This window comes from Antrostomus carolinensis, unplaced genomic scaffold, assembly GCF_000700745.2.
Source record: "Antrostomus carolinensis isolate BGI_N321 unplaced genomic scaffold, ASM70074v2 scaffold18550, whole genome shotgun sequence".
In the NCBI taxonomy this organism is placed as follows: domain Eukaryota; kingdom Metazoa; phylum Chordata; class Aves; order Caprimulgiformes; family Caprimulgidae; genus Antrostomus; species Antrostomus carolinensis.
The window spans coordinates 48,841-71,797 of record NW_010286935.1 but is presented as its reverse complement, the minus strand read 5'-3'; the positions used below and the strand labels follow the sequence as shown (position 1 = coordinate 71,797).

General features: G+C 37.3%; 1 protein-coding gene across 1 annotated transcript in view; it reads left to right on the top strand.

The window, feature by feature from the left end:
* ZZEF1 (zinc finger ZZ-type and EF-hand domain containing 1) overlaps window positions 1-22,957 on the top strand; it is a gene marked incomplete at its 5' end in the record, with an annotated part of 54,136 nt that overhangs the window by 14,317 nt on the left and 16,862 nt on the right. Inside the window, 28 exons of the mRNA XM_029087413.1 lie at window positions 4-98; window positions 438-607; window positions 1,885-2,018; window positions 2,321-2,391; window positions 2,834-2,948; window positions 3,539-3,698; window positions 4,689-4,810; window positions 4,897-5,007; window positions 5,652-5,818; window positions 6,420-6,501; window positions 7,134-7,335; window positions 8,313-8,461; window positions 8,824-9,064; window positions 10,594-10,673; window positions 11,594-11,687; window positions 12,258-12,771; window positions 13,425-13,589; window positions 15,131-15,250; window positions 16,097-16,258; window positions 16,912-17,041; window positions 17,304-17,442; window positions 17,652-17,817; window positions 18,410-18,672; window positions 19,685-19,857; window positions 20,439-20,583; window positions 21,159-21,298; window positions 21,737-22,014; window positions 22,455-22,462. Of these exons, the coding sequence (XP_028943246.1) occupies window positions 4-98; window positions 438-607; window positions 1,885-2,018; window positions 2,321-2,391; window positions 2,834-2,948; window positions 3,539-3,698; window positions 4,689-4,810; window positions 4,897-5,007; window positions 5,652-5,818; window positions 6,420-6,501; window positions 7,134-7,335; window positions 8,313-8,461; window positions 8,824-9,064; window positions 10,594-10,673; window positions 11,594-11,687; window positions 12,258-12,771; window positions 13,425-13,589; window positions 15,131-15,250; window positions 16,097-16,258; window positions 16,912-17,041; window positions 17,304-17,442; window positions 17,652-17,817; window positions 18,410-18,672; window positions 19,685-19,857; window positions 20,439-20,583; window positions 21,159-21,298; window positions 21,737-22,014; window positions 22,455-22,462 (4,396 nt within the window). The remainder of the gene's footprint in view (window positions 1-3; window positions 99-437; window positions 608-1,884; window positions 2,019-2,320; window positions 2,392-2,833; window positions 2,949-3,538; window positions 3,699-4,688; window positions 4,811-4,896; window positions 5,008-5,651; window positions 5,819-6,419; window positions 6,502-7,133; window positions 7,336-8,312; window positions 8,462-8,823; window positions 9,065-10,593; window positions 10,674-11,593; window positions 11,688-12,257; window positions 12,772-13,424; window positions 13,590-15,130; window positions 15,251-16,096; window positions 16,259-16,911; window positions 17,042-17,303; window positions 17,443-17,651; window positions 17,818-18,409; window positions 18,673-19,684; window positions 19,858-20,438; window positions 20,584-21,158; window positions 21,299-21,736; window positions 22,015-22,454; window positions 22,463-22,957) is intronic.

Below are 22,957 nucleotides of genomic sequence, written 5' to 3'. Positions count from 1 at the left end.
CAGCAGAAGGAGAGTGGATTAAAATACAAGTCATTTTTAGATTTCACAGGCCTTGATTTGCAACTGTTCTGGAATTTTTACAATAAACTTCACCAAAAGTAAGTCACTTCTTTACTGTGTGGTGAAGCACTAATCTCTGTGTGCATGTATAAATAAAGTATGTTTAGTTTAGTTGCAACAGTTTCTCCTTCCTGGACTGCATTACTTACATAAACAACATTTTCCTACTGCTGCCATATGTGTTTTTAACTATAATGTTACTTAGAAGCTTGAGATGTAGATTAATTTAGCTGGTAACTGTACTTTTTTTGGCTGTGTGCTCTCTACTCAGCGTGTTTTTAATCCATCTGAGCTAGTGACTTTCATGGCATTATCTATTTGGTGTAAAAGAGCTTCTTTTCTATTTTTTGCATCTGTTTGTTTTATGCTTTTTACAGCCCGAGGGAAGAATGCATCTTTGCTCAAACACTGCTATTGCAGCTTCTGCAGAGCTGCTTCTCTGTGCTTACTGGAGACAATAAAAGTGCTAAACCACAAGAAACTTCTCAGAGCAAAACATCTGGTCACACAGAAGCTGCAGAAGAGCTTTATAGACATTTGTGTGAAGGTAATTTATATTGAATTTATTTAATTGTTTTGTCTGTTCTGGCTTTCAAGTGTGTTACAATAGTTACAATTCGGGAAAAGATATTTATTGTTAGAGGCCAAGTCAACTACTATTCCTTTGTTTCTTCTCAGATCAGTACATGCTAATTAGTCTGTCACAGTGAAACTTTCCTTGACCCTATGAAATGGTTTCATAGACTTTTTGACAACATGGGGTCTGGAAACAGCTGCAATAGAAAACTTCTTTCAAACATGTCACCTGCTTGAACCAGCAGAGAATGTGATCCTTTAACTGTAATGTTACTGGGGTTCATTTATTTATATTTCATATAAATATAAATGACTTTACAAGGAGCCTGTAAGGTTTTACAGAAACAGGGAAGATTCTGAAGACAGTGAAGCGAATGGGAATTACACATGAGATTTCATTGGAATTAGGATGGTACCCTCTTTATTCAAGTATAAGTTTGTGTTGTTAATTACTGAACAGTCTTCTGAAAAGCAAGCTAGAGGTAATCATAGAATAGTTTGGGCTGGAAGAAACATTTAAAGGTCATATGGTCCAGTCCCCCCTGCAGTGAGCAGGGACATCTTCAACCAGATCAGGTTGCTCAGAGCCCCGTCCAACTTGACCTTGAATGTTTCCAGGGATGGGGCTTCTACCACCTCTCTGGGCAACCTGGACCAGGGTTTCACCACCCACATTGTAAAAAATTTCTTCCTTATGTCTAGTCTGAATCTTCCCTCTTTTAATTTAAAACCATCACCCCTTGTCCTATCACTACAGGCCCTGCTACAAAGTCTGTTCCCAGCTTTCTTATCGGCCCCCTTTAAGTATTAAAAGGCCACAATAAGGTCTCCCTGGAACCTTCTGCAGGCTGAACAACCCCAACTCTCTCAGCCTGTCCCCACAGCAGAGCTGTCCCAGCCCTCTGAGCATTCCTGTGGCCTCCTCTGGACTCGCTCCAACAGATCCTTGTCTGTCTTGTTCTATATAAACAATTTTATATAGAATCTGTCACATCTTGAATACTTTATTAGCTTTGGTAGTTGTCAAGTCTTAATGTTCCTAGAATTAATTTTCTCAATGAACAAATATATCCTTAGAAACATCTCTTGATGGAAGTCAATGAGTTTCCCCTCACTTTCTGTATGTGCAATGGGATTGCAAGCACTTGAAGTTGTGTAATATAACACATTTAATTCAGTTATGCCTCTAACATATTAGATGGAGTATTAATTGGAACTTGTAATTTTGTTTCCTTTTTGTACGAGCAGTAGTGGATATGAGGGACAGTAACTTCATGCCAGTGAAAATGCTAAAAGAGGAAGTTAAGAACACCTTACTCAGTGGAGCAGCAATCTTTTTCCCAGATAGACAGACCAGGCGACAACAGCTCTTCACCATGATGGTAAACCATTTAAATGAGAAATTGATTGTTTAGTACTTGCTTTTTTTATGCAGAAAAGAGCACAAATCTGAGTTCTGGTTGTCAAATAACGTATACTTTGTCCCATTAAAGTAAAAACCTTCCTTTTTTTTTTAATTTGCCTCTTTTTACCCTCCCCTTCTCTCTACAGCTTATCCAAAGAAAGAGGAGTTAACTCTGCCTTTCTTACTAAAAATTAATAGTAGAATGCAGAAATTAGAATTCTTTCTCACAGAGGAGGGAAACAGAACATATCATAAAAATAAATCTTTTTCCTTTTCTAGAAAAACATCACAGAGCAAGAACATAAGCAGTCTGTACATCTTGCTTTCAGATCCTTGTGTACTCACTTCAGGTAAGGACTCCTGAAATTGAAAATAATTATCTGATACCCTACATCTGTTAATAAGTTAATGTTTATTTCTTTTTAGAAATGTTACTCCCCTGGAAAATAATTATCCAAAATAATCAACTGACTTTGCTTTAGAAAGGAGAATACTACTCTTAATGTTTATTAACTGAATAACTATATAAAACGTTGTCCAAGGTTGTTGCTGAAATCACAGTATATTGCTCTTAGGCTTCTCCTAGGCTGTCTTTCAATTTTTTTAAGTGATTGTTTGTTCATGGTGATGGTTGGTATTGATTTTGTGTCTGGAGTCATCAGAACCCACACTTTTGATTTTCATAATAATTCTATAGTAGGATCTCTACAGTTTTGTCACAAGGATAACTAAATTTGTGTTTTGGAACTGTGCTACTTGTTGTTGGTTAGTAAGATGATCTTTGTTTTTTAGTGATCAAGATCCAGGTGGACTCCTATTATTACCAGAGAAAGGAGTTTCTGCAAATTTTGATATAAGTGAAGTGCTATCAGTCATGGATACTCTTCTACTGGTGGCAGCAAGAGAGGTAACTGTCTTTGCACTGTTCCTCTTCCTACTCCTTTGCTGTGATTTTTGTATGCATTCAAAGACAAGCTGCATGCCTGACATGTATGTTAAAGAATTAGCTTTCCTGTCCTGGATAAAACTATTCATGGCTATTCAAGTCTGTAGGATTAGGCTTTCCAATCAATTGAAGTATTTTCCTTTAAGCATTAACATTTCACAATAGCAGAGTAAGTAATGTATAAGATGAGGTATTTTTCATAGTATTGAAAAGACTTTATGGCACCCTGTCAACACTAGCAAAGAGGAGTAATCATCCCATATTGAGAGGTTAGAATTGGTGATGCCACTAGGGGAGGTATAAATGGAGGACAGTTGTTTACATATGCAGAAAAAAATGTGCTGAGAACATCGAGTGTGTAGCTCTTCCTACACAGAGAGTGTAGCTCTTCCTACTTAAAATCAGTTTCTTCATGGTGTTACATACTGCTTGTCAATGCAATCTTTTTTTATGGGGTGAGTGGGATGATAATGTCCATCAGTTTACTTGGTACATATTGTGTGTCATTCTGCAGCACAAGATATCCCTTTGTTATATTCTTTATTTTTCAGTGTGAAATGATGATGCTGGATGTTGCACAGCAAGAGAGTGGCACAGTCTTGTCTTCCTTATTCTGGTCTGTTCAAGGTAGCCTCCTTTCATGGTGCTACCTGCAACTTAAGGGTAGCGATCATTCAGCCAAGGAGCTTGCAGTAGAAATACTTAAAAACTGTAAGTGCTGGGATTGAATGCAGAATTAAATGTGGTGTAATACAAGACTTGAAAATGTGATTTTGCACACAGCAGTATAATAAGGGTTCACCAGTGTGGCGATCCTGAGGCATACTTATAACTGTCTAATCTCTCTAGGAAAGAGTTTATAGGCATATTGATCAAATTAGAATTTAAGCCGTACCAATAATTTTATGTTGGGAGAATCTTCAGAAAACATTTCAGTAAGTTTGGGGGTCAAATGGTGAAAAAAAACAAACCCCAAACCCAAACAACAAACAATTACAAGCTTTCATTTTAACATTTTGGCTTCTTTAGATTTCCCTTATTTTGATAAGCTCCTGTGTGGTTAAATGTATTTTCATAGATGTTTGTGGTAGCAAGAGGAAAGGAACTTATTTAAGAAGATGGATGCTTCTAAGGGGTGTTTTGCTACAGTACTTTGGGTTTTTTTGTGTTTTGTTTTGTTTTGTTTTTTTAACACAGCAGTTGAATAATGAGTAGTTAATTAGACCAAGTACTTAATGGAGGTGTAATTTTATGTAAAATTACTTCATATTTATGTTATTTGTGTATAAGATCGTTGTGTTCCTGTCTTTTATTTAAAAAATGAGTAAGGTTATAGCTAAATATTACTAGCCTCGCTTCTTACTTAAGCTTCACTTAGTTGTGTAGGGAGGCTACTGGATACACTGAGATTGTTGAAACAATCTTGGAGTGTTTCATTAAATTACTCATCACTCATCCCTTTTTTTTGTTTTATTTTGTTTTTTTAATATCGTTAAGAAGCATGAATTGTTTCTGCAATAGAAATATCACAGAAAACTCCTCTGAACTGTTTTCACTCTTGAGTGTCACTGCCTTGGGGCAGCAGATGCCTTTCCTGCTGTCTTTCTTCTTGTGCACATCACCATGCACTTAAGTGTTTGATAAAGCAGGTTGTGGTAGCAAATCCGTAAGGTGGCTATTAAGGGTTTTTTTTCTCTTTAGATGTGGGCCAGTTCCTGTCAAATATCAGAACGATTTTGCAGTCACTTTTATCTCAATATAGTGGCAAAACAATAGTAGAAAAAATAAGTAACTCTGTCTTTGCTATGGCAACTCGTCAGCTGGTAAGTGAACATTGGGGTTTTGTACTATTCCCGGGTAGCATGGCTGTGATTACCTGCATTTTCATGAGACTTGTGTTTTCTCCTAGGTCATCTTCTTGTTGGATTTTTGCACTTTAGACATTCCATACTGTACTCTGCTACAGGGATTCAGCACTTTGATAGAACCACTGAAAAGCCTTTGTAGTGAGCCTCATAAGGTAACTAAAGATACAGGTACTATTAAGTGAAGCAAAAGCAAAATTGTAAGAAAGACATAGGAAACAGGTGATTCTATTGGTGCACATTTGAAAGGAGCTGGAAAGCTTCTATAAGTATTGGGATATGTCATAAAATATCGAGTGAAGAACTGGAAATATATCTGTACTGATATGGAAGATGAGCAAAGTGACCAGAAGGTGCAACTTGAATGAGAAGCACCTAGAAGGTAGATAGGAAGGAGGAATTCTGAGGATGAAAGAGGAAAATACATTAAAAATAGTATGTGCTTAACATTTTTAGCTTCATTGCCTGTGGTGTTGCAAATAAAGTCTGTATGTCTGTAATGTAGATATTTAAATCTGCATTAGTCATCAAGGCACTTTTGTTATCATTGGAGACTTGTAGACTCTTCTGGTGTGACTGTCTCTTCCCCTGGTAGACTAGATGAATTTTGCTTTAGAAGTGTCTCTTTACCATGATGATCAAGGGTGTCTTTATAACTACTTGTAACCTGTTAAATGCTGCCTTGTACATACTCTGGCAGCTTGAAAGTTGCCACTAGGCACAAAAATCTAGTGTGGTAATTTTATTTTTTTTTAAATGCTTTACCTTTGTATCTCAAGAATGCACTTTTGTTCTACAGATGGAAATGGAAAACTGGCAGCAAGAACAGCCTGTAGTATTGAGAACGTGGACAATGGAATCTCCTCATAACTATGAAAATAATTGCCATGAGGTCTCAGTCTTCCTCTGTCATGGGGCAACTTACTTTGAGGTGGAATTTGATGAAAAATGTGAAACTGAAAGGAGGTAATTTAGTCTTGTGCTGTGTTAGATTCCAGTATCTATTTGCAGAGGAGCAATTCATGTTTCAATGTGCAAAGAATACTTCTTGCACTCCAAGTATGCCATTTCAATTCCTTCATTGTCCTGCATAATATACAATATGTTATTTTGAATGACTTCTTGTGCTGAAAGCCACTTCTCCTGGCAAATGTACAGTCATGCTATTTGTATGAATTTTGCTTCCTTTGTCCTTGATCTGTTTGTAATATTGCTGTGACCACCACAGTTTGTGCTTGTGGTATTTATTTTGCTCTCTTTAGGCAAAACTATTGGTTTGGTTTCTCTTGGTAACGTATCAGGCTGCTGCTTAATTAAGGCATAAGCCAGATATTAAAATTCTGAAGTGATGCAAGAGTTCTGCAGGAAAGCAAGTCCATGTTTGCTGGGACTATTGCATTGAAACATGAAATAAATTCATTAACAGTCACGTGAAGCAATGCAGGTGTGGTTCAGAAAGATGTGACAGGGTACTCTGAGATGCAAGACTTGTGAAAATCCAAAAGCAAACATTTTCCCCCAAAACTTGAGAAGTGAATTTGGAAGTAATGAATTGCAATTTTCACAGGTATGATTACCTGGAGTTTACTGATGCCAGAGGTGCAAAAACTCGTTACGATACAAAGGTTGGCACTGAGAAGTGGCCTAAGGTGAGCACCTTTGAAATTCTGAACCAAGTGATATATCCAATCTTAGGAAATTCTTATGATTCTTATGGAAAACCTATTGTCTAAAAGGATGTGATGTGTGCTTCCATGTGTGTGTGTGTGTTTATTCCCTCTCAGACGTGGGGGGTAGGGGATGAGGAAGAAAGTCTGCAATGATGCAAATAAAAGGAGTGAATGAATTCCTCTTTGTTGCTGTTACCAAAGCAGCAGTCAGTCAAAGTGAAAAGTAATAATCATGTTTAACTGCCAGTAACTACATGGGTAAAACTTAATCGTTGACACTCTGCCCTTGCAATTTCTTACAGCACAAGACAAGAACAGTGTTTCTTGTGGCTACGCTCTTTCTTCAATGACACCTACTCACATGGGATGATTATTGTTTTATGGCTCTGACTTACAAAGCTCAATAATCTGTAACATTTCTCATGAAGCTATTGAATAGAAATTTTACCTGCTTAGTATTGTGGGTTTCTCATTCAGGTGGTGGGGGAAATTAGATCTGTTAAGGCCAGAACGTAATACTGAAAAACCACAGTTGCTGAAGGAAATTCATTACCCTGAAACGTCTTCCTGTCATGTACATTTGGCAAAATGACTGTTTTGTTGCTCTGTAGAAAGTGACCTTTAAGGCTGGCCCACGGCTGCAGTTTCTCTTTCACTCTGACAGCAGTAATAATGAGTGGGGCTACAAGTTTTCCGTCACTGCTTATGGCCTACCGGATGTTGCCGTTTCTTGGGGCTTGGATTTACAGCTTCTTGTATCCCGTTTGATGGGGCGCTTGGCTTCCCGAAGTATGGCACTGAAATCTCTACGAGGTGAGTGCACTTAATGGCTCCAGAAGTTGTGGTGCCTTATAAAGAGAAGATAACAAGGACCTTATGTTTCAAGTCCCCTGTGAAAATAAAGTTCCTTCTGTATTTCCCTCTTGACTGGAGATGGAAGACTTGTTGTCTTGCTGGTCACTGAGCTATATCCATTTTTTGTGGCCTCTGTGCAGCAAGCCTGCAGTCCCTGTTCTGCGGGACTACTCTGAGAATGTCCCAGGGATCACTGTGATTTTTCTAATAGTCAAAAGCAAATCATAGGAAGAGATGGGACACCTGAAATTAATTGTACTAAGCTGAATTACGCTTATGAAGTAATATTGGAGTTTGCCCAATCAAATAAAATTTGGTTAATTCCAGAAGTTAAGCACACTTGGGATTTGGGCCACTGAAGATAAGTAAAATACTAAATGTGAGATGGGTGCCATAAGGAAAAAAAAAAAGAGTTGGCTATTCTTTAATTTCAAAACAAGAGCACTTCTAGCTAACTTGCTAAATCTGAATTTATTCAGCATTTTGGAGAAATTAAATAGAGAGTTCTTCTTGCAATCAGGTGGTCAGTACTTACCTTGGAAAATTAGGCAGATTCCTACCTGTGAATTTAGGGAACTAATTGAAGTGTTCTTATCATAGAATATTTTCTCCTTTAGTAGGAGAAAAAAGCTCTTCAACTCTTGTAAAGTAGGGAATTTCTATGGTTATAACTACAGTGAAAGTGTTTAAAGTCCTTCAATAATGTAACATAATGTCACTGTAAGATATTGATGCTGTCTTTAAAGAAAGGGTACAGGAGTTTTCTGTTATTAGAAAATAACAAGTTAGAGAATGTTGTTAAATTACTTGTTCAGTCTGTTTGCATTACCTTTTTAATTTACCTGCTGGATCTTTAACACTTATAATTTTCATTAATCTGTAAAAATGAACAAAACTATTTAGTAACTGAAGTGTCTGTTCTGGATTTCTTGCAGAATTAGGTAGTGAAGCAGATTTGCCTCCTTTGAAAGTAACATCAGTTCTTAATTCTCCTCTGTGGAAACCTGTCTTCAGGCATCAGATGTGTCCTGAGGCATTCCCAGGAGCCAGCCAAAGCAGAAAACTGCCCCAAGATAAAACACAGGTACTTACACCACTGCTTTTGTTTCATTGGCATGAAACTGTGTATCACACAGTTTCATCAGACTTAATCAGTTGATATGTCCTTTAGCATATGCTGTTTTGCTACAGTTGTCATAACTTGCCTTGGTTAATTCAGATATTGAGGCAATAAACAGTTGTTCTGTGCCCTTTTATTAGTTTCCATTTTCATAGAGTTATAGAATGGTTGGGAGGGACCTCCCAAAGATCATCTAGTTCAGCCCTCCTGCCATGGACAGGGACATCTTTCACTAGGTCAGGTTGCAAATTGACTTAATTGTAGAAATGAGCTGCAACAACTTTTCAGATAATACTAAAGTAAATGTTTTCTAACATTCTTTCCAGGCTAGGAGCTCTTACCAAGATGACTGCCGTAACTTTCTCATCGACTTTGCAAAATCAGATCCTGCCCAGGATTTCAGTGGGCAAAAATCTGAACTTTTCAAAGGACTTACACAGGCATGTAAAAAACAGACCCCAAAGACAGATATAGTTGCTGGTTCTACTGTTGATCAAGCTGTGAACTCAACGTTTGCTGCTTTGGTGTATCTCACTCCAGATTTATATGAGAAGCTTCAAAAATATGGTAACTCTAATATTAGACTATCTTAATAATGAAGACTTAAAATTTGTAAGAGGCAGTCTTATAGTTCAGTTTATAAACTTTGAAAAATCAGTTTAGTGTGACAATTTTAAAAAATATGTTCTGTATAAAGAAGTCATCATTTAGGTAGACTAGGTAAGCCTTATCTCCAGAGTGTCTGTTTCTTATTAATACATGCTTTTATCTTCAGAGCTCTGTCTAAATGTTAATAACCATCATAAACTGCTGACTAAGCCTTATTATAAGGCTATACTCAAAGAGTGATGTCCTCTGGGGCTTTAATTCTGAACAATGTGGCTCCCAGAGATCAGCAGTTCTTACATTTTTTTTCCACTCTCATTGTATCTTTTCTAAAACACCAGCACCAACTTATATATGTTTTTCAATACTGAGGGTGGAGGAGGTGTGAATTACCACCCAAAATGTTATACTGTGTGTGGGAACTGACCTTGGCACTTCCAAAGATTTTTTTTTCCAAAAAAGATTTTGTTTGTTTGTTTTTTCAAATGTATATTTTCCGTAGGTAAAAGGGACAACTTCTGCATTTACACCACCCTTTATTAAGCTTATTGATATGTTTGAAGTATGGGATAATAAGGTGTTACTTGGTTTTGAAGGATTTCCTTTTAGGCTTTCACTTTCTGTCATGATTTTGAAACTAAACTTCTTACATTTTCAGCTATAAAGTTATTGGTAAAAATGATTGACATAAAGACTGACTCGATGACTAAAGCAGTTATTGCCTTTAGTCATTTTGTCTGTGTCTGCCAGTTTATCTAATTTTCTGAGTAACATTTAAAACGGTGATGCCTTAGGAAAATATTAATGAGTGGGTAAGATACCCATCCTGCTGTTGTCTTAATAGCTTTACCTGTTGGTCTTGCTGGGGTCGACTAATTTCAGGACCCATGTGCCATGTGAAATATGTACAAGTGGTGCTGAAAAGAAGAAGAGAAAAAAATAAAATAAAATTGGGGAATGAGAGAGGGAAGACCCTGAATAGGAATGTCTTTTTCTTCATAGTCATTGTCAGCCCAGTTTTGATGGAAATTGATTTGTCAGGTATTTAATTTTTGTAAATTGATCTTGAAAGTCTGATCCAGAAATTCACAGCATAAAACAAAAGGGAAAAAAAAAATGGATAACTAAATAAATGTATAAAGCTTTAAGTTAATACTAAGCATTTATTGATTATTCTGATACCAGTTTACAGAAGTAATAGTTGCACATATAGGGAGAGGTTTTTATTCCCCATGGCTGCAGGCATCAATTTTGCGAAGACAGGAGAAAGATACTCATGGTTTAACTTTGCAAATAACTCTGTCAATGTGCAGTTTATGTATTTAATGTGTATGAAAATTGGCAGTTTTATTCCCTGTTTTTCTTACAGGCATAATTCCAAATATTGCCTAAGAGACAAAGGGAAGGCTCTAGCATAATTTTAGTTAAGTAGTCAAGTTGTGTAAAAATGGAGCTGTAATAAACAAGACTCTTCTTTCTCTCATTTTCAGTCAACAGTGGAGGGAAGGTGCCTTTGAGCGATGAGTTTGCACAAGTATATTCCTTGGCTGATTCAATTAGAATATGGATGGTAAGATCATTCAGGAGGATATCTATTAATGTCATTTACCTTACTATTTTAGAATGCAATGTTAATGAGTAGGGTGGAACCATGTTTTCCTTCAGTTATTTTAGGTCAACTGTTTTCACTTAGGAAGAACTTACATTCACTTCTAAACTTTGAAATTAAACATGTAAATGCATTCTTACACTCCCCTCCTTCCCTCAGCCCCAGATGTGTCATCATGAGTATTTAGGACTGAGTTTGACACAAAATCAGTTAAATTTGTGTTATTTTTTAGCAAGAATGTGTGTTGTTAATTAGAAAGATTCTTACATAGCAATTGGAGTTCTTTTGAGCCATGGCATAGAAAGAAGTCTGTCTTAAACATCATTCTGACAGTAATGCTGTGCTAACAGAAAAGGAAATAATTGATTCTTTGACAAGCAAGTAACTGCCTGCAGTTCAGAGTATGTTTTTGGAACGTAATTTTTCTTGAAATACAAGCCTTATTTCAAGAGCTCATAACCTGGTCAGAGGTGTCTGCATCATCACCTGCATCTGCAGAGTGCCACAATTCATTTAGATTTTACGAGTCTGTAAGGGATTCTAAATGTTAACAACTACGTGGCCTTTGAGAACAACTAATTCAGTCTCTAGCTCACTTTTCTGCTACTCCTTTGAGCAGATGCACATTTAGTCATAAGACAGGGAAGGGTCTCAGTCTACAAACCTTGAACATCTCTGTATGAGGCTGTGTTATCTGCTCTGGTAGTAGAAGTGCTGTTCTTTTAGGCTAGTGGGTGTTTTGTTCTACAGTAGGGCTTAGTAAATACTGTCATCTCTTCCTGAAATTAAATTCCTTTAGTGCAATGCAATCTTCATACTGCATTGCTGTATAGATATACAGGAGGAGTCATATTTTAACTATTTTAACATCCTGTCTACAGTTGGAAATGAAGCAGAAATCCTTGATGGGTAGGGGAAGTGATGCAGAGGAGAAGCAGAACACAGAAGCAAGTGAGGTGAACCCTGAAACTCTTGGTAAGTGTTGCCTTTCCAAATGCATAAGCATTCCAGGCAGTTCAGTAAAGCATTGCCTTGTAAATCTTAAGACATTACTTTTGCTATAAAATTAAGTTAGCAGCTGGGGTTAGTTTTTAAAACTTTAAGAGATAAACTAGTATATATCACATGAACCATCTGGGATTGTGTTCTGCTATTCTTTGCAGAAAATAGTACATGAGAAAATTCTACAGGGAGTGACCTTAAACTTGGGTCACCTGGTTCTGAACTTATGTTCAACTATTCGTGTAGATACTTGTTACCACAATTAACTGATGTTAGAATAGCAGCTGATTGTTATTAGAATAAAATGGGTTCCCACTGGCTACTGTATGCTTCATATGGTTCAGTGTGATTACTCAGATTTAGCATTTGGAGATCTAGAATTAAGTAACTGATAGTGTCATGACCAATATAATAAGAAAAACAGTATTTTCCAGCTGTCTTGGCTCGGAAGAAACAAGATAAATCACCTTCTTCCTAAGCAGAAGATAGCAAGTTTGGTGTTCTATTGTCATTATTTTAACTCTTCCAATTTTTATGGTGCAGCAAAGCTTTGTATGCAGAAGAGCCTTTTGTTACTGAACTTTTTGCCTGTGAGAGCAAAGACAAAAGTTTTTGCTTCAGACAGTTTGGAAGGCCAAGACATTGATGATTTCCAACAGCATGTCAGTGATAAATGCCAAAGAAAAGCTTCTGTTGTGGACACGGACTTCCAGGCAGCACACTCATTGTCTTCCAATGGAGTAACTCCTGTTTCAAAAGAGGGGGGCCAAATGACACAATCTGATACGAAGATTAAACAAGTGCCAGACCCCCTCCAAACAGAAGAAGCATCTGCATTTCATAGTAAGCCTGTTGAAAATACAGCTTCACAGCAAGAAGATACATCATCACCTCCTTCCACTCCTACACGAAAATCTCAGTTCAGCCGTGGAAGATTGAGGCTGCTGTCTTTCAGATCAATGGAAGAGCCAAGAGCTGTGCCGACCGTGAAGGAGAAATACCCTATATTGAAGCATATATTAGACTTTATTAAGGATCAATCCCTTTCACATGAAAGGTAAGCAAATTGAAAGTATTGCTAATTATAAAATACAGAAAGTTGTCTTCAGACCTCTTCAGATGGCATAAAGCATGGTTTAGCTGCAAGATAGCATTGTAAATAATTTTGTACATAAGTATTTGTCAGATTTATGTATCAAACTTTGGTTATTTGTAACCACGTAGGGATTCCTAGAGAGCATTATTTCCTTAGAGTCACTTCTGTTGTGTAGAACTTTCAGAATGTAGAAAACAATTACTTGTCTGGTTTTTGTCTTGCTTCCTGAGATCTGTTTGCAGCAGCATTTTGCTTCTTATCTACAAACAATGAAGACATGGTATGGCAGTACTAGAAATCCTTGATACCAAATATAGAACAGTTGCACCTCTCATTTACATTTTCAGAATAACAGGTAATTTAATCAAAAGGGAGATTTTGAGTTCTCAGCTTGTCTAGTTCAGGCTCCAGATCTTGTACTGGTGCAGGAAGGGCTGTGTTCTGGTGGAAGCGTTGTCACTCCAACTGCAATATACCACTGCTGGAAGACAGTTGAAAATTTAGATACCAAAATCTTGTTTAACTAGTCAAGTACTTCTTGAATTGTGATTTATTTGCATTATTTTAAGCACAGTGTTTTGAAGTCCTCATAGATGTTTTTTTGCTCTTCTTAGTGTTTTAAAGGTTCTTGCTTTGAGAAAATCCCAAGGGCAGAGTATTATGGATGTGCTCAAGACAATCCGCCAGTGCCTAGACTCCCTTGGACAGCCACACTGTTTTCACCCACCATGTGTACTTTTTCTCTTAGAACTTCTAGCCTGTCAGAAAGATTTTACAAAGTAAGTAATTATTTAGAACTATGTGTCTCAGTCCTTGTGTTCTCCCAGCCATGTAAATTGAAAACAGTAGGCAGTTACTGCTTTTTAATCCATACCGATAATAAAAGTATTATCTGAGGATTAGTTTTTAGGCTACTATGCATATCTTGCATGCTTCATTTAAAAAAACCTAATAGTTATTTTCAATGGGCTTTAGTTGCACAGCTGTTCATGCCAGCAGGTGTCATATGATTGAATCACAGTGTGAGTACCTAGAAACATCTTTACAATTCCAACCAGACCACAACAAACTCAGAGTGTAGAGTCTTCAGTTACTGCTTTAGTTTTAGTTCCTGACTAATTCTAGGTTGGTTTCTTTCTTGTCCAGTAAAGCTGTAATGTTCCAACCCATTTAACTTGTAATTACTTATGAAGCATTACCTCTTTATATTTTTTATGAACTTACTCTGTAAATCAAGATAACGCCTATCTGAAAGAACTAACTTCCAAGAATGATGCATGTTATATCTTGTTAGTCAAGCATTTGATTCTTCAAGAATTTTCATACCTTTGGATGTGATATCTGTACAAGACAAATTTTATTGTAGAGTGGCATATTTCACTCGTGTCAGAGGTGTTGCAGTTGTTATCCCGCAACGTCCCGTCCGGTCGAGGGGGCACAGAGACAAACCCTCACCCTGTCTCTGGGCCAATGAGCACTGACACCAATATGAGGATGCTGCAAATGGCGTTTAATGATGTGCGACACAGTACTATATGGTGTGGGTTCACTACGTCACTTCCGCCTGCTTACATCACAGGCTAAATGCTATTGGCTACTAGGAGAGAGAGGGGGGTGTCTTACCTTTCCGTACAGCGCGATATCTTCTGGTCGCCAGACCCTATCTTACTACACAGAGGATAAAGTGATGGACATGCAAGCAAAGGTCTGTGGTGCTATTAGCTGGGTACTAGTTACAGAGCATGCACATGTACACACACACACAAAACGAGGCAAAAAGATTGTATTGATTATGTGCATGTGCAATTATTGATCTAAGTAAGGCAAGATAATTTGTAAGTTTTTTTCAAATTTTATGTACACCTAGGAAGCACTATCTCAAAGCAGGAGGTAATACTGTGCTGAACTGGTTCATGAATTTAGGTCTGATTTCTATCGTGTGTCTGGACAGTGCTGTCTGAACTCTTGTCGGCTGGCTTCTCACTTGTCAAGAGCTTTTTATGGTCATCTTGCAGTGCACTGAGTTCCTTTAAGATCTTGATTAGATTTTTGTGAAGCATTTTTAATTTGAAGGAGTGGTCTTTCGTGTGTACCACGAGGCTGTTCTCTTTGCCTGTTTTATCTCTTAACTGCTGATTTCTGATATGTGATCCTTTTATTCTTCTTTGAAAGTGGCAGACTACATTTTAAACAAAACTAACATCCTTCCCACTCGTGGGGAGTGTTGAGAAGATTGCCTGTTTGTCAGATTTGCACAAAGCATGGTACCTAAACTGTAGTAGTGAATTCTAGACTACTAAACAGAGTCTTTAATTTCTAGCTACTTTGGAAACTTGGAGGGCTGTGGTGCTGAGCTACACAAAGAGATTCGAGAGTCCTACTATCAGCTTGTTTTGTTCCTGGTAAATTCTGTGAAGGGATTTAGTACAATTAATGACAGGTACAGCACATTTCTTGCATTACTTACATGAGATTTTGTTTTTCTGTTCTTCCTCACCTCTTCCTTTGTCATTTGTTGTTTATTGTTTAATGCATTAATTAAGCTTGACTATACTTTGCATTATTTACAGAACTAAATAAGGAGCCTTGATCTTGTGATTGAAAAGGCTCAGTTGTCTTTTTATTAATACTACATAGGAAAATACAATAAATTTATCAATGTTAAAAGTTTGACTTACAGCATTTTGTAGTTATAATCCTGCAGTGTGTTTCTGAAGCTTGGTAACAGAATGCTGGGAATAGCAAATTTATTGTGGAATACTTTGGCAAGAATAGTGCCACGATAAATACTGCAATTCTACAACCGTGCTTTAAAGCTCATGTTTTGCTAATATTCTGGTTAGAATTATTGGAATTTATAACCAGATGTCCTAGAAAAGTGAGAACTTTGTCTGTGATGTCCATCTCCCTGCCAATAACTTCCAAGTTCTTTGTTTAGTTTCAACTGAACATGGCAAAAGTTTCAAAGAGAGCAAGTTCCCACAAATGTAAAAAAAAATAAATGTTGTATTGCAGAGAAGAGACACTCTTGCCAATGCTCAGGCTATAGCATAAGCTCTATCTCAGCTGAATCCATAAAGGAGAGCATCTTTATTTCAAATGGCTTGGCTGTGCTTCTTGCTAAATTGTGTAAGTTTATGCATTAGTACACCTGAGTTTCTGCCACTTAGTTCATTTAATGCAGAGTAAGCCTGGAAGTCAGTGTATAGCAATTGTCTCCCTCTTAATCTCTGAATATGCAATTAGGTTAGAGCAGTCATGTTTTGTTGTCTTTGTTTTTATTTAGATCATTGCTTCCTGCCTTATCATGTGTGCAGACAACCCTCCTTCACCTTCTGGATATGAGTTGGGAACCGAATGATCTTTCCTTCTTTGTTGAGATTCAGTTACCACATCTTCTGATGACTACATCACAAGAAAACATAAGTATTCATGACAGTGTGATTTGGTGAGTTAGGAACAATACAACTTTCACATGGTACTAACTATCGATACCATTTTTACCAAGAAAGGCTCCTGCTGCTGGAACAAGCAGTAAAACTACTGTTAACAAGTATGGTAACATTTTGGCCAGAGCCCAAGGGCTTAAATTGAAGTATTTGAAATTTTTTGCAGTGTTACTAGTGCAAAAAGTATTAAAATTTTATCTTTAACCTGATTACTGCTGGAACATTTAGTAATGTAACAGGAGGTAGATAGTGCTGTTTCTTGTCTTAATAAGTATCAAATATTTTTAACACCTGCATGTTGCACTTTTATAGTAGTTGTACTTCTTATACATGAGCAAATGTGAAGGCCAGAAAGCTTTTAGAATGTCTCATTTGATCTGCCAGCATTACCAAAAGCAGTTTTGTAAGTGTGGATTTTCTGATTTTACATTATGATCCCCCAGATGTATTTAAGAACTTGTCATAGAGGGAAGAAGCAGGTGTCTATATGGTCACTTCTTTACAAAGTGAACTGGAGTTCTCACAGTTCTGTTTTTATTAGCATGTTATAGCACTTTGTTCTTTAAAAAGAAAAAATAAAAAGTATCCCAAGTTATATTAGAGGAAAGCCTGATTGCATTTGAACTTAATTTTGGGCTTGCTTTTCTTTTAGTCAGTGGAGTGAAGAAGATGAAATTGCAGACTACAAGCAAAACTGTGAGTGGATGGATGAATGTCAGGATGTAATGTTTGAGACCTGGTATGAAAAGATAGCTCAAGCTGATCCAGAGAAGCAGAGAAAGGTGACCTCATGATTTGCTTATTTATCTGCAGAAGGGGTAAATAGGAGACTTTTAAAAAACATAAAGGGGATGAAAAAATCTGGCTTAAACTGATTTTTTGTGAGTTGAATCCCTGACTCCCTGTAGGCCTTCAAAAGTCTAAAATAATGAAAAAATCCCCATTCTTTTTTGGCAGGGGAATTGTTCTGCTTTCTGTCTAAAAAGAGCTTTCTCAGAGTCAGAAAATAATACTCAAGTATATTGTGTCTGTTTATTACCCTAGATGCACATGTTTGTTGCTCGTTACTGTGACCTGTTAAATGTGGACATATCCTGCGATGGCTGTGATGAAATTGCACCGTGGCATCGCTACCGCTGTCTGCAATGCAATGACATGGATCTGTGTAAAACTTGTTTTCTTGGTAAGAATCATTCAAAAACCCTCAAAACCCTATATTTGGAGGCAAAATAGTGTCTTTAAATTATACATAAGATAAAGTGAAAGACTTTTCTTCTGGATACTTTAGAAATGTTAGGCTTTTTTTTTCCTGACCTGAATGTGAACTTGAAATTAAGAAAGACCCTTTATCAAAAAGGATTTACAGGGAAATCCTGAAATATTTCTTTACAGGTGGAGTTAAACCCGAAGGGCATGAGGATGACCATGAAATGGTTAACATGGAGTACGCCTGTGATCACTGTCAAGGAGTTATCATAGGTCGGAGGATGAACTGCAACGTGTGTGATGACTTTGACCTTTGCTATGGATGCTATTCTGCAAAGAAATACTCTGACAGGTATTAAATATGTGGTTTTGTTTCCCCCACTTGTCAGAAAAGTGATAATTAGCAACTCAGTACAGTCAGTCATTCTGATGTTGCTTTCTACAAGGTTGCCTCTGACATCAGAACATCTGGTTGATGTTCTTTGGGGAAACATAGCAAATATAGGACTAGTTCAGCACATAAAGGACCAGTTCAGAAAACATTTCTCCAGTTCGGAAACCTGCCCCAACCTCTGAAGTAACTCTGGCAATTGTTTTCTAGCCATGGCTGTGAAAGTTGCAGGAGAGTTATCCGCCCTGAATGGTAGGACAGAATGGATGAACAGTGCTGTGGTTGTACACCAGAGGTTTCAGTGCTTGACACCAAAGGTCTTCATGGACTTTATTCCTAGAGCAGGAGCTCTCATGATCGTGCAGGTTCTGTTGAATGAGCATTACTGAAGTCAGTGAGGCTCTGACATTTTACAGCACTTAAAGGCCTACAGTTTGAGACTGTGGAATATGTTGGATTTTTCATTGCTTTCTGTTAAAAGTGTCATGTGTTACTAACTGTTGGTTACCAAGAAAGCAGCTACAGTTCAAAATTATCTACCTTCTTTTTTCAGTCACTTGCCCACTCACAGCATCACAGTGTATCCAATGGTGACTATTCGAATCAGTGACCGACAGAGGCTCATCCAGCCATATGTCCACAATTATTCCTGGCTGTTGTTTGCAGCTCTGACTCTCTACAGTGCAGATCTGGCAAATGGGGAGGAAGTAGAAGGAGAGAAACTAGATTCACAGGTACTCAGTCATGCCAGAGTTCTGCAACATCAGTGCATACAGCTCATCGGAGACTGCTTGATGAAAGCACAGCATGGAAAAGGTGAATCAGCTCCTCCTTCACTGAAACAATGGTTTCTAGCAAATGTCAGAAAACTCTGGGATTACTCACTTGGAAGTTTCCAAAGGAAAGGGGAAGCTACTGTGTACTTCACTGAGAATAACTGTTTATGTAGAAGGCAAATGTAGCACAAGTGTCATTCAGGGTCACTGGTATATGGAAAATAGGGTGCTTGAGAAAATTAATTTTGTGCTTGCATAAATATTGAAGACAACTTGGCAACTCTTTGTTTGGGTTGGGTTTTTTTTTTCATCTTAGATGTTGTAAAGGGATCAATCAACGTAGCTTCATGTTCTGTTACTAATGTTACTGGCAACTGAAGGACTTGAAGGAAAGCAAATAACTTGGTGGAAAATGGGGGGTTTTTTTCTGCATCTCTTGGCAAGATTATTTTTAACCTTATTTTCACCTTATAAGTTTCTTGGCATGATGTCCCTTTGGCTGGAAATGAGGATTTCTGTGAACTAAGACCTACTGCAGAAAATAAGGTGCTACAATAGAGAACTGTGTTGAATATATCAAAAATTCTAGACTCAAATTCAAGCAGGTTTGCTAGTGGTTTTTTTGAGCAGCTCTAATACACCACCACCAAACACTGCTGCATACTCATTATTTTATCTGTTTGCTTTTAATGTACAGTTTTATTGCATAAATACTGAAGTGGTCAGATGATTAAAAGCCAAGACAAATTGAATGTACCTTTCATAATTTACACTGTTGGGAAGGCTCTCTAATACTTTCTTAAATTAAGACTTCTGCCCTTGATGGTGTCTTTGTGAGGTGGAAAATGTCGCCACCTGTTCAGCACAATATTATTTAATGGAACTATGTAATTAAGTGAACACGATGGGGACCATCTTTTTGTTGGAGTTGATGTTCAAAATAAGTGTGTGAGGGGATGTTTGGAGTCATTTTTCAAAATGTTTCAGTTCTGCTTTTTTGCTTATCTTGCTATTCAACAGCTAAATAGCTTTTATAACTTTCTTGCTTTCAGGTCTGAAAAATGTAGCTCTCCTCTGCATGTTACCAGAAGGTGAATCCTTTTCAGAGAACGACACTGTTTCAGTCAGTCCTCCCACGGATGGTGCTCCAAAAAGTCATACTGGTGATAAAGCAGTGAAGGAAAGAGATGAGAGACCAAGCACAGGCTCTTTTACTCATTGTAATGTAAGTACCTGTTATTTACAGAACCCCTGATATCAATTAGATTTATGATCTTCAGAAGCTTTAACATCTTATTCTGGATATGTAACTGAAATAATGGATAGCAATGGCTTCAGTTGCAGGTAAAAGTTGAGAGGCAAGTGGAACAGTTGTTGGTTGGTTCATTTTTATTAGATCCAGCTGATCAAAAATGAAGGCGTCACCTTATGTTCTTACAGGCAACTGATTCACAAAAGCGTTGGAGGGAAGGGGCAAAGATGATCCTTTTGGAAAGGATTGTTGTTTCCCATAGTTGTTAGCACTGTTTAGGTAGGAGACAAGTTTCCTATAGTTTTATACAGTGTATAAAACTCTTACAGTGTAATAATTTTATGCATAGAGATACGAGCAAAATAGAAAAATGTATTTTCACTGTATGAAAGCTTCAGACACGTATACATCAAGAAATTCTTCACCAATAAAATGTTTTGATATTCGAGGAAAAGTGTTTGTCAAATGCAGAGGACTAACAGCTTCTTTCCACGGTTGTTTCTGCAGGTGTTAAATTTTGTTTTAATCTTTTAATGCCTTTGTTTTATTTTTAGGGGAAAAAAGATGCTCACAATGAAATCCAGTCTCCTGCAGAAGGTAAAGTAGGAAAACAAGGAAGTGAAAGCAAAGCTGTCTTTGGAAAGAAAGCTGTTTTGAGACAAGAGCCAGACTTGTCTGTGGATAATGTTTCTCTAATGGGTAAAAGATTATTTCTCATTTTTCCTGTCACAGAAATATCCATTCATATGCAAAGCAAACAGCTGTATTTTTTTATTCCAAACTGATTTTTGTGTATTTGCAAGTGTCTCTAATGCAAGGGAGCTTTCTGCTTTGTAAAAACCTGCCAAGCCTACTGCTTTGACAACTGCTACTTTGCAATTGGTTTAAACGATTCTAGAAATCAGAGTGGAATTCCACCAATACATATCAATGTATAGATGATAGTTCCTGTTGGTCTAACACAATATTTGTGTGTTCTTATGTACTTGAAAACAGAAATTAAGTGTCTTACTCTGTTAAAGACTAGTATTGTTGGAATTATGATAGTGAAAGAGATCTGTCCATAGGACTGTCCTTTATGTTTTTGAATAGATGATGTAAATCTCTTTACCTGCTATCTTTTATATCTTTCATAAAGACTTGCTTTTCAAATTTTAATAAAACTTTGAAAAAAGAGAGTTTTATCCTTAGATTATAATTATTAAGCTATCACTTATTTCTTTGCTGTTTAATGTCATTTTGGGGATTTTCTTCTTTTGTTTTAATCTAAAAAGCAGGTGACTCTCCCTTGGAGGATTCAGTCCAGAAGCAAGCAGAGAAGGTTTTAATACCTAGCCAGGAACAAGTTTTTGCTGAATGCTCTCAGAAGAGGATTCTAGGATTGCTGGCAGCTATGTTACCACCTTTCAAATCTGTTAGTTCTTTTTATTTTCAATCTGTGTTGTTTTCTAGGTGTCACAAATAACATTAATAAAATTATTAGCAAGGTAACTGTGGGAGATGGGCTCTTGTTGCTTACATGTTATAAAATGCAAATCAGAATGTCTTAAGACATTTTGCATTACTGAGGAATGTAAGGGCTTGTTCCTGGGTAGGGGGAGAGGGAAGAGGAAATTTAATTTATCTGTAAAGCAATCTATCTTAACTGTTCAACAGCTGCAAAAGTTTAAACCATCAGCTCAGGTTTACATGTCAGCTTAACAGGTCAACAACAGAAGTAGGAACCTGGTTTCTCATTTCCTTTTTTCCCATTCAGAAGAGTTTTAGAACAGAAGCTTTTGTATGTGCTGTGACTTTGACTAAAAGTCTTGTTTTCTTTCCCTGCCTCACTGTGATTTTTCTTTTTCCGTAGGGCTCCACAATGTCTTTGATTAACCTGGAACAAATACTTCCACTGATGTTTCAGGTTGTTATCTCAAATGCTGGCCACCTAAATGAAACTTATCATTTAACACTGGGACTCCTGGGCCAGTTAATCCTGAGACTTAAACCTGCAGAAGTGGATGCTGCAGTGGCTAAAGTCCTTTCAGCCAAACATAATTTGTTTGCTGCCGGAGATGGGTATACAGTGCCAGAAGGCTGGAAGACAACTCATCTTCTGTTCAGTCTGGGAGCTGTGTGTTTAGACAGGTGCCTTTTAATTTAAACCTATTAGTTACTCTCTGATGCCTAATGCTAATTTTCTTTCATGTGTGCCTCATGAAAATAGAAAGTCGATTAAACCTGTACCCTGATCATGGAAAGGCCTTAGCATCTGTAGCCCTTGTTGCAGTGAGAATCTCTTAAGTTTCTTCCAAAAGAAGGCTAGTTGTTGAAGAGCAGCTTAATTTCCTGTGCTTACCTATGTAGCATGTTTTGGTGGAAAAAATAAGGTTTTGAAACTTTGAGGAAAACCAAAATACAGTCCTGTAATTTTTTTGTTTGACATTGATTTTCTCCTATTGAGTTACATGTCTCAATGGGAAAGGAGGAGAGTGTGTTCTGTGGTAACTATCACCACTGCTGGGTTCTGGATCTCGTCTTTTTATGTGAGAAAGAGATTTTGTATAGTAAAATTACCCTGGAAACAGCAAGGAGGGTTCTTTTTCATTGTAGCTATGTTTTACAGGCAAGGTTCATCAACAAATAGAAAAGCATATGAAATTTAAAGACAGACTATCCAGAGGATCAGCTGAGGGAAAGGAATTTCTCAAAGACTAACTTTAGAGCAAGGAGGCCAGTCTCTCTCTGCTACCTGTGTAGTCCAGAGAGAGAGAGCAGGTAGTCATGTATGTGGGAAATAAATCACTTGCTGTTGGGCAAAGAAAAATTCTGAACTCTAAACTAAAATTAGGAATTCAAGGTGACAACCTTCAGGCAAACTTTGATTTGGGACTGTAAACTTCTTAAGAAAATAGAGTAGTATTTATGCTGTAATGATGAAAAACAAAACAGAGTTCATGTGTCAGCTGACATGAAAGCTTCAAATATTTGGAAAACATTTATATAATGATACAAAAGCTATAGCTGTGATGGATTAACAGATACACTGTCTTGAGGAAAAATAGTTTCAGGTAAGTCTGTAGTCAGCCCT